Source organism: Brassica oleracea, chromosome C5 (genome assembly GCF_000695525.1).
Source record: "Brassica oleracea var. oleracea cultivar TO1000 chromosome C5, BOL, whole genome shotgun sequence".
Classification (NCBI taxonomy): Eukaryota; Viridiplantae; Streptophyta; class Magnoliopsida; order Brassicales; family Brassicaceae; genus Brassica; species Brassica oleracea.
The window spans coordinates 8,361,271-8,375,712 of record NC_027752.1 but is presented as its reverse complement, the minus strand read 5'-3'; the positions used below and the strand labels follow the sequence as shown (position 1 = coordinate 8,375,712).

At 40.0% G+C, this 14,442-nt stretch overlaps 4 protein-coding genes across 5 annotated transcripts; 2 read left to right on the top strand and 2 right to left on the bottom strand.

Moving 5' to 3' along the window:
• Positions 1 to 575: 575 nt before the first annotated feature.
• On the bottom strand, positions 576 to 1,539 carry LOC106344425 (glutathione S-transferase T3-like). The gene has a single exon (XM_013783809.1). The coding sequence runs from the start codon at positions 1,537 to 1,539 to the stop codon at positions 739 to 741; it is 801 nt and encodes a 266-aa protein (XP_013639263.1). The 3' UTR covers positions 576 to 738.
• A 1,876-nt stretch (positions 1,540 to 3,415) lies between these two features.
• LOC106343672 (ubiquitin-conjugating enzyme E2 34) lies at positions 3,416 to 6,046 on the top strand. Of its 2 annotated transcripts, none has more exons than XM_013782946.1 (10): positions 3,416 to 3,517; positions 4,140 to 4,232; positions 4,323 to 4,377; positions 4,499 to 4,537; positions 4,629 to 4,692; positions 4,787 to 4,848; positions 4,934 to 4,973; positions 5,050 to 5,077; positions 5,240 to 5,331; positions 5,524 to 6,046. In XM_013782946.1, the coding sequence occupies exons 2-10, from the start codon at positions 4,176 to 4,178 to the stop codon at positions 5,792 to 5,794; spliced, it is 708 nt and encodes a 235-aa protein (XP_013638400.1). In that variant the 5' UTR covers positions 3,416 to 3,517; positions 4,140 to 4,175; the 3' UTR covers positions 5,795 to 6,046. The 2 variants fall into 2 exon arrangements, with proteins under 2 accessions (XP_013638400.1, XP_013638401.1); XM_013782947.1 differs by lacking the exon at positions 3,416 to 3,517 and adding an exon at positions 3,539 to 3,683.
• Positions 6,047 to 6,481: 435 nt separating this feature from the next.
• Positions 6,482 to 8,718, top strand: LOC106344424 (receptor-like protein 2). Its single transcript, XM_013783808.1, is given in 3 exon segments — positions 6,482 to 7,700; positions 7,703 to 8,294; positions 8,297 to 8,718. Coding segments are annotated over 3 exon segments (2,217 nt in total). The 5' UTR covers positions 6,482 to 6,497.
• An 800-nt stretch (positions 8,719 to 9,518) lies between these two features.
• On the bottom strand, positions 9,519 to 14,302 carry LOC106295853 (leucine-rich repeat receptor-like serine/threonine-protein kinase At1g17230). The gene is made up of 3 exons (XM_013731846.1): positions 10,715 to 14,302; positions 9,817 to 10,203; positions 9,519 to 9,724 (listed from the first exon to the last, which is right to left on the bottom strand). The coding sequence occupies exons 1-3, from the start codon at positions 13,626 to 13,628 to the stop codon at positions 9,699 to 9,701; spliced, it is 3,327 nt and encodes a 1,108-aa protein (XP_013587300.1). The 5' UTR covers positions 13,629 to 14,302; the 3' UTR covers positions 9,519 to 9,698.
• Between the last annotated feature and the right edge of the window lie 140 nt (positions 14,303 to 14,442).

Sequence of the window (14,442 nt, the reverse complement as noted above, 5' to 3'; positions counted from 1 at the left end):
GTGACTACACAAACATACAAAATGCATGACTACAAAATAATCCAAGAGTCTCATGACTGGTGACTACACAAACATACAAAATGCATGACATACAATCCTCATGACTACACATCATACACGAGTCTGTGATCTGCAAGAACCAAAATACAACATACAGGAGCCTGTCCGTGACCTTCCTCTCTCAGCTTCTTCTCTTCCTCTTCTTACCATCACCCTTAGAAGATTGGCCTACTTCTAGCTTGATTCCCGAGTTCAGTACTTTGAACTTCTCCTCTGTCAGCTTCTTCTCTTCCTGTTCCATCCTTTTCAGCATCCTTCTGAACTCAGGTTCAATGTCCTCAACCGATTCCTCCACCCTAATCAAGTACCCCATGTTTCTCATGTATTCTTCAAAGCTCAACTCCACCATATCTTCTTCTTCTTCATCTGATATCTCCACCACTTCAACTTCAGTTGGTGTGATATCCGCAACATCATCATCTGTATCTTCTTGTGGGAAAGGCGGTATGATTCCTCTTGCTGAGAGGCAACAAAAATTCGGTTTTCTTGCTTCCATTTCGGTTTATGTTCCCCTGAAAAACAAAAAAGTAAAACCATCAACTTATATTTAAAAGACTGATAACATTGATCACAAAGATTATTATATTACACATCAACTTATATTTCTAAGCAAGATTGATAACATTTATCACAAAGACTACTAATTGACTAACATTGATCTACTTATATTTTAAACGATTACATTGACAATATTTCAGTAATCAGTTTGTTCTTAAGTGCCACTTCTAATTCACTAAGTGGCTCTGTTTTTGCAAGCAAACTGTCAAGCAGTTTGGTCTTGCTAAGCTTATCCTTCATAATTAAGTCCTTCGCCTTTATCTCCCACATTTGCCGCAACTCTTGCAGATTCTTCCCTTCTTCTCCCATTGGCCTTTTAGCCTTCGTCTTTGCTGCCTTAACACCCATAGGCCTAGCCATTGGTTCATCCTCTCCATTGACACTGGGCATAGATGCTGATGACTGAAAAGATTGTTCTTCCCCCACCCTCTTTCTTTTTGAACCAGAGCTTTGTTGACTACTTCCATAAGCCCCACACCATTTCTGATCATTCCTAAGCTCCCTCCAGGCATGCTCTAACGAGAACTTCACCTTGTAATCGTTAAAGAAAATTTCATGTGCAGCCTTCAGAACATCATCTTCACTCTGGCCACTGGTCCTCTGTTTTGTTGCAGCGTCATATGAACCCACGAACTTACAGACACCCTCATTTATCTTCCCCCACCTTTGGTTACAGTGGCTTTGCTCTCTCTTAGCCAAACCAATCACCTTGGGACTTGCATTATAATAAGCGGCAATCCTCTTCCAAAAGGTTCCTGCTCTTTGCTCATTTCCAACTAGTGGATCCTTGGAGGTGTTCAACCATGCACTGATGAGTACCAGGTCTTCAGCTGTTGACCACTTGCACATTTGCTTACGTTCCTCACCATTTTGTGCACGTGAAGCAGAACCTCCAAGGTCTCTACTAGGTAAAGAACTCATAAACGGAGTTGGGTATTCATGGTTAGGTAGTTGACTGTTTAGTAGGTGTACAAAGCCAGAAGACTGGCTTTGATGAGAATCCATACAGAGAAGAGTTAGAGAAAAGATGAAGGAGATGAAGTTTATGAAGTAAACGAAGTTAAAGGAAGCTTTAATAGAGGAAAGTAGATGAAGTTTTAATGTTGCTTTTAATTTCTTTTAATTGTTTTAGGAAGTAGTTGTTCGTTGTAGATTTTTTTATATGAAGTTTTAATGTTTGTATATGTTTTAATGTTTCTATCTAAAAAAGGACACACCATAAATGACAGACATCAAGAAACACGACTTTAATATAAAAGAATTTTTATGATTTAGATTTCAAATTACTTATTGCATTTTTGAATTGATCAGCAAAAAAAAACATCAAATCGGAGATGTGCGAATGCTTTAACAAGATGAAAAAATGATGATTATACATAGAGCAAACAAGCAAACAAACTAATAAGCGATCAAAGAAAGAAAGAACAATTCACAGGATGCAAAATTAATCAGCATGGAAAAGCAATTCAAAGAACAACTCAGGTTTATTTCTATGTTTATCTACCTGTCGCAAACATCAAACAACATCTATATGTAAATAAAAAGACCAGAAGCTTACCAGATGTTCTGTCTGTAGAATGACTCTTCCTGCGGCCCCCTCTGTGATTCAGTACAACCCTCTTCAGAACTTAAAAAGAGGAACAACAAAGCATCAACACTCTTCACAACCAGATTCAACTTATATGAATTCAAATTCACCACAAGCTTACCTAAATCTTCTTCTGTATGATGAATCTTGTTGTGGCTACCTCTTTGATTCACGCGATCACACTTGAGAACCTCAAAAACGCACAAAACATCACATTATGTTCGACCCTGAATCTAACCAACTCAACACACATGCATGTCCTCTAAACGATGAAAAAACACAATTTACCTTTTGTTCTTCAATTCCGAGATACACGAAAACAGAATAGCTCCTATCTCTACTTCTTTCTGACCGATTTGGCTCACCTGAAGACAAATAAATCATCAAATCAGTTCTTATTACAGTTTCAATCCGAGGGTTTGATGACAATATAGGAAGACGATAGAGCAAGAAGAGGATAGAGGAAGAACAGAAGACGATTGAGGGAGATCATACCTTCGACGATGTCTGATGGGAGCTTTGCTTCGCCGGGTCCGCAAACAAGGCCACCGAGTCGAAGAAGATGAAGAGATCTCTCTCGCAGCTGATTTTGGCTGGATTTGGTCGAAGAATAACGGATTCTCTGTGAGAAAGGAGAGAGAGAGAGAGACGAAAAGACAGTCACAAGAGACGCCTCCTCCGTAGGGTTTTATGGAACTCAGCTCTTACCACAATTTTTTTTAATTTTAAAATGGCATTTTGGGCTTAGGAGTCCAACTAAGATCCAACGTTAAACACGCTCTTAGCGTCCAATATTTTCATAAATAAATAGTTTCCATGTAACAGCTGTTTTGTCACTCTAATAAAGTAATCAATACTTTTATTATTTATATTTTAATTTATTACTGTAAATGAACAGAAGAAAATTGATTCAAAGAACCGGTACATATTCTTAAGATGAGTATAAGTCGATCCTCAAGTGGAGGTTAAAGAAGTAGAGAAAAGTTCATTACGCAATTTCTGTTTTTGATTAAAAACAATAATTATAGGATTTTAAAAGGGAACGTAGTATGAATCCTTTGACTAAAGAAAGGTTTTATAATGACAGAAAGGTTGTTTTAATTTGCGGCTGCGAACATGTGGCTAACAAATAACGAACCGGAACGAATGGTTTTATACAATACCGGGAAAACGTGTGGGACAAATTGATGAATTTGGTTCGGTTTAGATAAACCAACCCATGTTAGGCTATTATTCTCTACTACCCGAGGACGAAAAAGAGAGAGCAAAAATAACGAGACAGCGAATCCTCCTCGACAAAATTCGATCAAGGTGCTCTTTATTTTCCCCCAAATTTATTTAATTTTCTTGGATCTGGTGTTAGAAACTTGTTCCTGCATTTGATTTTTCTTCCTATTTTTGCGTTTATGGGCAAGAGCGAAGCTTGAATTGCAATTGAGCTTCTCTTTTTTTTCTTTGTTCTGAGAGGGATTCCGAGGTATTTGATCTAAGAAATTGCAGTTGATTCGAGCTTGTTTGCTTATAATTGTTTAATTTCTGGGATGTGATGTTTATCTTTTTCTTTCTCTTGAATTGGAATCGATCGAGTTTTGATTTCAATTGGGCTGGAATGATTTTTGGGGGTTCTTATTAAAACTTGTCGCTGGTTATCAAAGTGTTGTTCTTTATTCAGTTTTCATCTGATCTTGCATCTTCGATTAGCTCATGAGAGAGTATTGCATAGCATGTTCAAGTATTCTTATTCTCTCCGTATATATATTCCTAATGTTTTTTTAGATTCGTTACTGTATTCAAGGTTGGGCAACCATTAATCCTGGTGCTCCTTCAGGGGATGCTATCATTTTCGAATTGATCTGAAAAAAGTGACTCTCATGTTTATCTCCTTTCGTTTCGTGCTACTATATAATTCCTTTTTGTCTGTTATCTGCAACAGGTTGAACAGCAGCTGCAGTTATTCACTAGCTCATAGATGGCAGAAAAGGCTTGTATAAAACGTCTCCAAAAGGAATATCGAGCACTTTGCAAGGTACTACTCTCTTCTTATACCGCTCCAAACTCTTTCTTCTTTTGTTTGTTTTAGGTATTATTTATGAAATGTTCTGTTTATTGCCTTCAGGAACCAGTCTCTCATGTTGTTGCTCGTCCTTCCCCAAATGACATTCTCGAGTGGCGTATGCCTTTTCTATCCCTTTCTCTTTACTTATATTTTTGGTCTATGTTTATCATACTGGATCTCTCCTTACCTTGATTAGTTACTAACAAAGAGTTGAACTATTGGCGTTTATCTTACAGATTATGTGCTGGAAGGAAGTGATGGGACACCTTTTGCCGGTGATAATCTTCTTTCTGTAGTTTCTTGTTAGTTTTGTCTTCAGTATCCCTTATTGGTGTCTAATTTTGATACTCTATTTCTCTCTAACAGGTGGATTTTACTATGGAAAGATCAAGTTCCCTCCCGAGTATCCTTACAAGCCACCTGGAATTACGTATGTTCTTTAGATTCTTCAGAATTTAATCTCAATACTACTCTTATCTTGGTCTAGCTTCCAATGAACCACATCCTTTTTTTTTTGGCTTCAGAATGACTACACCAAATGGTCGATTCATTACACAAAAGAAGATCTGTTTGTCTATGAGTGATTGTAAGCTCAATGCTGTACTTTCTATTTGTCGTTTCGTTGCAATCAAGTGTTTCAATATCTGAATAACTTTTCACGACATTTTCAGTTCATCCAGAAAGCTGGAATCCAATGTGGTCTGTATCAAGGTATAAAGTCTCCTTTTGACATTTACAATAATTGAGAAGTTCATAGTTAACCAATCTTTTTTTCCGTGAATGGCAGCATACTTACAGGGCTTCTCTCGTTTATGGTGAGCTCTAGAGTTTTTCTTTTCACTTTTCTTAAGGGAATTTCAGATATACGGACAATCTAACATGTGCCTACTAGTTTACTACCATCTGATTATTTAACATGGTAATATCTTTTTAATTCTGTTATTGAGCTTTCTCTAAATGTTGTCCTCGTGGTGCAGATGGATACTAGTCCGACAACCGGAAGTGTGAACACCACCGTAGCTGAGAAACAACGGTTGGCTAAGTCATCTCTCGCTTTCAATTGTAAAACGTAAGATCATCCCACCATCAAAATTTTACAGACTTCTGGATTCATTTGGAAGCTACCTTTAGTCATTTGTATTCAAGATAGTCAAAAAGCTGAGTAGAAAACACTATTATGAGTGAATGCTGAATCATAATTAGCTTATGTGTGTGTTTTCAGTTCTTAACCTGAATCCAATGTTTTCTTACATCGTTACAGCCCAGCATTCCGAAAGCTGTTTCCAGAGTATGTAGAGAAGTACAACCAGCAGCAACTCGCCGAGCAAACGCAGCAGACCGCACCAGAGTCTCCTCAAGAGAGCAATAGCAAAGCAGAGTCGGAGAAAACAGTCGACACAACAAAGGAGGACTCAGATGGTGGCTTGAAGGAGAGGAGGAAGAACAAGAAGCAGGGATTGCCGGCGTGGATTATACTGTTGCTAGTGTCGGTTTTCGGGGTTGTAATGGCGCTGCCTCTGCTTCAACTGTGATTTTCTATGTAACTAAAACATAGAAATGGATGTTGACCCTTCGGATAAAATCTCTCTTCTTCTCTCTCTCCCCCCTCCAGTATCAAGAGTAGTCTTCTTTTGTCTAGTGCTCTTCTTCTGTCCGAATTTACTCAATTTAGCCTGTTTGTGCTTTTTAAAGGCCATATATAACACAAGTTTGGAACTAATTTGTATAGTATATGGTTGGTTGGTTTGCATTTGATAAATAGAACCTTATGGTTTTCCTGTGTACGTACTTGTCCAACACATTTTTCTTCCAAAGCTTGTGTGTGTGTGTTGATTTGTCAATCAAATATCTTCTATCTTTCTTCAGCATCTCCAGATAAAAGCCCTCTAGTAGCCCTCTGGGAGATGTTCTTAGGTATTCAAGAACCTCCACCAATGGCAGGCAATAGAACCTGTTATGAGCCTGTTATTATTCTATTCTATAATGTTTGTAGTCTCCAATGTCTTTGTAAAAGCTGATAGAAAACACTCTCAGTTACGTTGTTTACTTGATAAACTAGTTTTGAATAAAATGTTTTTAAATTTCGAATTTAGTTTTTTCAATTGATGAGCAAGAAATTTACTAAAAACGATTAAATTAATTAAGGTACTGACTATTTGTCTTAAAGTCAACTATGGTATTGACAAGATCACAAGAAACTTGCTTCGTCCGGTGACTCTTATCTGACTATTTCCTATGGCCACATCTGGTATTGACAATAAGTTTTCTTCTATACTTCATCAATGTTTTGTTCTTCTTACCATGTTATATGAGGAAATGAGATCCAAAGCCAAAGGTCTTTTGAGACCATTCACAAAACCTTTACAACCTCTGAGTTCTCACAGACATCTCTTCTGCCTCATCTGCCTCCTTTTCCTATCTGCTCTCTTTCTTACACATTCAGAAGCTGTCTGCAACCCGCAAGATCAAGAATCTCTCCTGTGGTTTTCCGGCAACGTTTCTTCTTCTGTTTCTCCTTTGAATTGGAACCTCTCCATTGATTGTTGCTCCTGGGAGGGAATAACATGCGATGATACATCAGAGAGTCACGTCACCGGAATTTCCTTGCCCCTTAGAGGACTCTCAGGAAACCTCAGCTCGTCTGTTCAGAACCTTCACCGTCTCTCTCATCTCGACCTTTCTCATAACCTCCTCTCGGGTCCTCTCCCACCAGGTTTTCTCTCCGCCCTTGATCACCTCATGGTTCTTAATCTTAGTTACAATAGCTTCAACGGTGAGTTGCCACTTGAACATGGAAGCAACAAGTTCTTCTTCCCAATCCAGACCGTTGACTTGTCAAGCAATCTTCTCCAAGGCCAAATCCTCAATACTTCTATATTTCTCCTGGGAGCTTTCAGTTTAATCAGTTTCAACGTTAGCAATAACAGCTTCACTGGTCCAATCCCTTCCTTTATGTGCATGATGAGTTCACCTCAGCTCAGCATTTTGGACTTCTCTTATAATGATTTTGCTGGCCAAATCTCGAGAGGATTAGGCAAATGCTTGAACCTTAGTGTTCTAAGAGCAGGCTTCAACAATATCTCTGGTGAAATACCTCTTGAGATCTACAATCTCTCAGAGCTAGAGCAACTCTTTCTCCCAGCCAATCATCTAACTGGAAAGATTGATAACAACATCACCCGGCTCAAGAAACTAACGTTGCTTGAGCTTTACTCCAACCACCTAGAAGGACAAATACCAAAGGACATAGGTCATCTCTCCAGCTTGCAAAGCCTCCAGCTACATGTTAATAACATCACTGGTACAGTTCCGCTTTCTCTTACAAACTGTAGTAAACTCGTCAAGTTGAACTTGAGGATCAACCGGCTGATAGGGAACTTAACAGAACTCGAGTTTAGCCAGTTGAAGAGTCTTAGGATTCTAGATCTTGGGAACAACTGTCTATAAGATCACTACTCAAGTCTCTCACGGCGATCAGGTTTGCAGGAAACAAGTTAACGGGGCAGATATCTCCCCAAGTAAAGGAACTTGAGTCCTTAACGTTCCTGGCTTTTTCAGACAACAGATTAACAAACATAACTGGGGCTCTCAAGATTCTGCAGGGCTGTAAGAAACTAATCTTAGCAAAGAATTTTTACGATGAAACGTTTCCAAGCAACAAAGACTTTGTTTCCTCTGGTGGATTCCCTAAACTCCAAATATTTGCCATTGGTGGATGTCGAATGAGAGGTGAAGTACCAGCTTGGCTGATGAAGTTGAAGAGCTTAGAACTCATGGACATGTCTCAAAACCGACTCGTAGGGTCAATTCCTGGTTGGTTGGGAACTCTCCCCAACCTTTTCTACATCGATCTCTCAGATAATTTACTTACAGGAGAGCTGCCAAAGGAATTTTTTCACCTGAGAGCTCTGATGTCCCAAAAGGTCTACGAGGCAACAGAAAAGAACTATCTACCGCTGCCTCTTTTTATCAGACCCAACAATGGTACCGCTAATCAGCAATACAATCACCTGTACTACTTCCCACCTGCCATTCTGTGGAGATTGGCCAGTTAAAGGCTCTTCAAGCTCTGGAGCTTCTTGGCAACAATTTCTCTGGCAGGATCCCAGATGAACTGTCCAACCTCACCAAGATGGACCTGTCCAATAATAATCTATCGGGTAGAATCCCTTCATCGTTGAGGCTCCTCCATTTCATGTCTTATTTCAACGTGGCTAACAACAGGAATACTTTTCCAAAACCATGTTTTGAAGGAAACCCATTGTTGTGCGGTGGCGTACTGCAGACTTCCTGCACAGCTCCAACTCGGCCGCATGCTACGGAAGATGATGAGTTAAAGAAAACACTTGTGGTTTGGTTGGCCACTGGATACCTTGTTGGATTTAGTTCGATTTTATTGGTGTGTGCCTGCCGGGTATATATACCATGTGAAGCGTGCGTGTATATCTGGGGTTAATAGAAGTAACAATAATATCAATGTCATACATGTTCTGGTCTAGAATAGAAGAAACAACGTTGCTTACACGATTACATTCGACTATTACATCAAAGCATTTTAAATAACTAACTAAAAAATATCCAGGCTGGCCGGGAAAATGTAAAAAGCTGACGCCGTCACCGGCGAAACATTGATAACCAAAAAAAACGAAGAACCCCAAAGGCCCACTATACGAATCAACGATCGACGGAAAATATTATTTTTATTGTCAACATAACTATGGTTTTAATCTTGTTAGTAATCGTCGTCGTCATCTAAGTAGGATCGGAGAAGCATTGTCGCGCAGAGACGAATAATACAGAGCCGAGCGTGTTGTTGTCTCATCAACGAAGTGCATTTGGAAGTGAAGCTGTTCCTCGTTTTGGAGTTTGAGTTTTTCCCAGCCATTGGTAATAAATCGATTTCGACCTGAAAATATATCTTTGAAGAAAGCTTGTGTCCCTGAACTTGGTCTGGTTTTCGTCTCTACAAAACCTTAGGGATTTTGCGCGTGAGGCAATCTCGCCGTACATCGATGGAGTAACCTATACGTTTTCTTAGCTTTTATTCAATCGATAACAGACGATTCTGTTTGAGAAAAGAAAAAAAATCAAGAGTTAACTTCGGTTTCACGTTTCTCTTTTTACTACTCTTTGTAGTTTTCTGGACAAGTAAGTTTATGTTCAATGTATGTCAATGAGTTTACCAACGCAAAGAAGTTTCCAGGAAGACACGTCTGTTTGGTTTCCTCTAAGCTAATGCTAATAACCCCCATAGATTATTACACAAGTTATCATATTTTATTTCAAGACTACCTAGTTCCTGACTCTGTTTTGTCGTTTTGGGAAAATAGTTACAACATGCTTTACATGTTCTGCAATGTTTCTGAACAATTAATGTCCAGAATCAACAGTTCTATCTTCTCCTCTCTGTACTGAACTTGGATTATGTTGTTTACTTCAAGGTGATGCAACAAAGTCAATATCTGCAGAATATCAAAAAATATTCATGTGAGAATCTGAAAAAAGTGAATGAATGTTGGAAATATCAGTGAAGAGTGTGTGTATGGATACAAACCTTTGTTGGATTTTTCTTCTTCTAGAGGAGTTTCTGAAGTGATGGAAGAGGAAGAGAGGCTTGTTGATGATGCCCTAGCTTCGAAAATCATAGCCACAACTTCTCTCATGGTTGGTCTACTAGCTGGAGAGTTGCTGGTGCAGAACAGTGCAATCTTTAGTACTAGAGACATCTCATGAACCGTATGCTTATCTGTCCTATCCAGCCTTTCATCAAACATTTCAACTGTTGGAACCATGTTACGGATTGATCTTCTAACCCAATTGACTAGATCCCCTCCTTGCTCCAACGGTTGTACTGGTGGCTTTCCTGTTATCAGCTCCAAAAGCACAACTCCAAAGCTGTAGATATCGCATTTCTCTGTCACCTTCATCGTGTAAGCATATTCTGAAACACAACAGAACATAGAATCAGATATGTCGCATAAGCTTAGGCATTAGGCATGCGGGTTCAGATAGTTCGGTCGGTGTAGATCGGTTCGGCTAAATCTTGCCTAATAGAACCAATCAGCTCGATTTGGTATTCGGTAATTCGGTTTTAAAACTTTTACCTAAACTAACCAAGTTTTTTGGTTTCGATTATATTTCGGTTAAAAATTTGGTTAAATTAGGGTAATTTCGATTAGTTTGGTTAATTTAGTTTAAACTTTTTTGGTTAATTCAGTTTGTTTGGATAGAAACTTGGTTAATACTCTTTTTTTGGAAAACCGAGCTAGAAACTATACCAAACCGAATCAAAAACCAAAATATTTATATAACCTGCCAAATTGAACCAAACTCATAACTGAACAAACCGAAACTAAACAAAATTTCGGTTCCGTTTGGCTAGTTTCAGTTCAAAACAGCAGGCCTACATAAGCTTGTGTGTGTGGAGAAAGAACCTTTGGTATTAGACTCACCTGGAGCGATGTAGCCATACGAGCCAGCAACAGCTGACATAGACTTTGAGTAAGAGAGATCAATCAACTTAGCCAGCCCAAAATCTCCCACATGAGCTTGTAGCATCTCATCAAGAAGAATGTTATTCGATTTAATATCACGGTGAACTATCTGAGGTTTACAATCATGATGAAGGTAACACAAACCCTCTGCAGCCCCCAACGCTATTCTATACCGAGCATTCCAATCCAACAAACAAGTCTTCCCTCCTCGCTGAAGCTGCTCACCTAAGCTTCCCTTAGATATGTACTCATACAAGAGAAGATTCGAGTTCTGATGATAGCAGAAACCATATAGCTTTACTATATTCCTGTGCCTTATCTTTCCAAGCGTTGATATCTCAGCTCTGAAGCAATTATCAGAGCTAGCTCCCTCGCCGCGAGAGTTCAGTTTCTTAACTGCAATCACTTCACCATCTGACATCTCAGCTTTGTAGACCGTTCCACACGCCCCTCTCCCTAAAACAACGTCTTCAGAGAAGTTTCTGGTTGCATCCACTAGTCCTTGGTATGTGAAACCTTCTTTAGGGAAGTAGTAGCTGTCCATTACATCCGGTTTTGTTTCATCCTCAAGAGCAACAAACTCTGGCTCTCGTCTCTTTATTACCAAACAAATACTAATAAAAGCAAGAAAAGAAACAGAACCTATCACAACACATGTGATTGTCAAGATCTTTTTCCCTTGTGAGCCTCTCATCAACCAACTCAGCTTTGAATCAGAATGTGTGACAAGTGGTTCTTCTTCACAATGGCTTCTCTGAGGGTTACACAAACGGTTGTTCCCAGCAAAGTTCGATGAATCCATCCTCTGGAAAACAGCTGTGTCCGGTACCGTTCCCGCCAAGTTATTGTTTGAGATGTTGCAGATGAGGAGGCTCATGAGATTCCCAATAGATGCAGGGATCACACCTGAAAGCTTGTTGTCGTTGAGGTAAAGTATCTCCAGCATCTGAAGGTTTCCTAAACTGTCTGGAATCGCGCCGGAGAGATTGTTATGACTGATGTTGAGTGAGATTTGAAGAGAGGTTAACTTACCTAGCTCCAAAGGTATGCTTCCAGACAAGAGATTGCCCCCTAGCTGTAACTCCATGAGCCTTGTAAGATCACCAAAGCTATGAGGTATCTCACCGGTCAGTCTATTATCAGACAGCTTCAAAATCTCTAGGTTCACTAACTGACCAAGCTCTTCAGCTATGTGCCCTGAGAACTTGTTGCCACTAAGGTCAAGCCTCTGGATAGTGACACAGCTCCCCAGCTCTCTAGGGATGTGACCTGTGAGGTGATTTGATGAGATGTTTAATCCAACGATCTTTGTGAGGTTCTTGATCTCAGGAGGGATCTCGCCGGTGAAGTTGTTGTTAGCTAGACGCAGTCTTTCTAAGCTCTTCAGCTTCCCCAAGTCTGCAGAGATGTTCCCTGATAACAAGTTTTGGTGTAGCTCTAATGCTGAAAGGTTATTAAGATTAAACAACTCAACGGGTAGAGTTCCTGTTAGCATGTTGTCTCCTAACATAAGCTTTGTCAGTGACTTGCAGGTTGTGAGATCGCGAGGGATGTTTCCTGATAACTTGTTCGAGCCAAGACTCAGAAGTATCAGCTTCTGGAATCTGCAGAAGTGAGCAGGGATAGAACCAGAGAGGTTATTAGCAGACATGTCAAGAACGGTAAAGTTGCTGTAGTAACCAATGAGAGGAGGAATGGTCCCTTCAAGGTTGTTGTCAAAGAGTTGCAGATCCACAAGTGAAGTTAAACGCTGAAGCTCTTTTGGGATGGTGCCGGTTAGTCTATTGATAGACAAGTCTAGCTTCTGCAAGAGTGATAACTCTCCAAGCTCCCTAGGGATTGAACCATGGAGATTATTCTCAAAGAGATGAAGTAACTTGAGATTTAGAATCTGACCTGACTCTCTTGGGATGTAACCTGTTAGCTGATTCTCTGAAAAATCTATCTCAACTGCATCTGTCAAGTTACCTATCTCGCAAGGTATCTCTCCTGTTAACTGGTTTGTGTACAGATACAGCCTTTTTATATTTACCAGCTTCCCTATCTCCTTAGGGATTGTTCCAGTGAAGTAGTTTTCGTGCAGCGCAAGCACCTCGAGGCTAGTGATGTTACCTACCGAAGAAGGTATCTCTCCGGACAAACGGTTTTGCCAGAGGATCAAGTCAGTGAGATTGAGAAGCTTTTCAAGCTGCTTAGGAAGAGAACCCTCGAGGAGATTCTCTGCTAATCCAAGTACCTTTAGGCTCACGCAACCGCTGATCTCAGACGGGATCACACCGGACAACATGTTCCTTCCTGCCCTAATCACTCTGAGCTGTCTTAACTTCCCTATGGAAGAAGGGATAACGCCCGTGAGGTTGTTGCTGTAGATCTCAAGCTCTTGTAGCGAACTCATGCTCCCGATAAACCTAGGGATCGAACCGAAGAGGTAGTTCTCGCAGAGAGAGAGCTTCTGGAGAGTGTTGATCATGGTGAGCTGGATCGGTATCACTCCATGGAACCTGTTAGTGCAGAGATCGAGAATCTCTAGGGTTCTACAGAGAGAGAACTCTCTAGGGATTGGACCAGAGATGAAGTTGGTGGAGACGTTCAAGTAACTTAAACCGTGAAGCTTGCAAATGAGAGGAGACAGTGTACCTGATAGATTCATCCCACTGAGATCAACGGAAGTTACGGTTCCGAGACGGTTACATTCGACTCCGGTCCAGTTACAAGGGTTTGAATCTGAACCGTTCCAGCTGATAAGATAGCTATTGGAGTCGTTGAGAGATGCTTTAAACTCAAGAAGAGCTTGTCCTTCTTCGTTGAGTGATGTGACTAAGATGAAGGAGAAAGAAGAGAGAATCAAGAAACGTATGATACTACCACTCATTTTTTTTTTAGGTTTTGTGAGGAGAAAACAGAGTTTGATGTGTGCCTTAGCTTCTACGCATCTGGATAAATCTTGAAGAAACAAAAAGAATGAAGAAACATAAAGTTTGGAAATTTATGGAATGGGGGAAATTAAAAAAAAAGGACTGATCTTGATTGATCAAGAAAAGACAATCTTGCAAAATGTCTTTGTTTCTGTCTGTACAAAGTCAAATTCTTTGTCGACGACACCTTCCGGTTTGGTTTACCATGATTTTCAGCGGAAAGTGGGTTCAAGTCACGTGGTGGTGAGAAGCTAGGTTTGTACAGATCCATTGAACTAAAACTCTTTGGATCCGTATTTAGTGTTTCTCTGGGTTGTCTAAACAGATGATATCGTGTTTGGTTGGGACGGTGAGGATTTGATGAAGACGACACGTGAAAAAGGGATGATTTTTCCAGGACAGTGATCTTTAAAGCGTGCTTTTAATTTTCTTTGGTCACGGGTGAGAGAGAGAAGTGTTGGAGTCTTGTGAGCTCATGATGTGTATCGTTGACCGTTAAAGCCCCACACACACGCACAACAAGTGGAAGTGTGATCGCTGTCTCTTTCGCGCCCATCTTGTTGTCTGTTAAATAGCCACTAAAGCGTTGTTCTTTGACACTCGTACCCCTCTGCCGACTCACGAATACATAGTGCTAGACTGTATGTAGCTCACATGAAATGAGATAATTTTTTCAGAATTGACCTATAACTTAAAGTCAAACACAAAACTAACCTCTTTTTTTTTTGAAAATTGGTTTTGCCCTATTCACCCCACAAGTTCAAATAATTT

What these genes read in the sequence shown, in the direction of transcription:
- LOC106295853 (XM_013731846.1), bottom strand. Translation starts at nt 13,628, where the DNA reads ATGAGTGGTAGTATCATACGTTTCTTGATTCTCTCTTCTTTCTCCTTC. An exon ending in GTATGGCTACATCGCTCCAG is followed by an intron (nt 10,204 to 10,714) that starts GTGAGTCTAATA and finishes GTTGTGTTTCAG; the next exon opens with AATATGCTTACACGATGAAG. An exon ending in AGAAGAAAAATCCAACAAAG is followed by an intron (nt 9,725 to 9,816) that starts GTTTGTATCCAT and finishes GATATTCTGCAG; the next exon opens with ATATTGACTTTGTTGCATCA.
- LOC106344425 (XM_013783809.1), bottom strand. Translation starts at nt 1,539, where the DNA reads ATGAGTTCTTTACCTAGTAGAGACCTTGGAGGTTCTGCTTCACGTGCA.
- LOC106343672 (XM_013782946.1), top strand. Translation starts at nt 4,176, where the DNA reads ATGGCAGAAAAGGCTTGTATAAAACGTCTCCAAAAGGAATATCGAGCA. An exon ending in AATATCGAGCACTTTGCAAG is followed by an intron (nt 4,233 to 4,322) that starts GTACTACTCTCT and finishes TATTGCCTTCAG; the next exon opens with GAACCAGTCTCTCATGTTGT. An exon ending in TGATGGGACACCTTTTGCCG is followed by an intron (nt 4,538 to 4,628) that starts GTGATAATCTTC and finishes TCTCTCTAACAG; the next exon opens with GTGGATTTTACTATGGAAAG.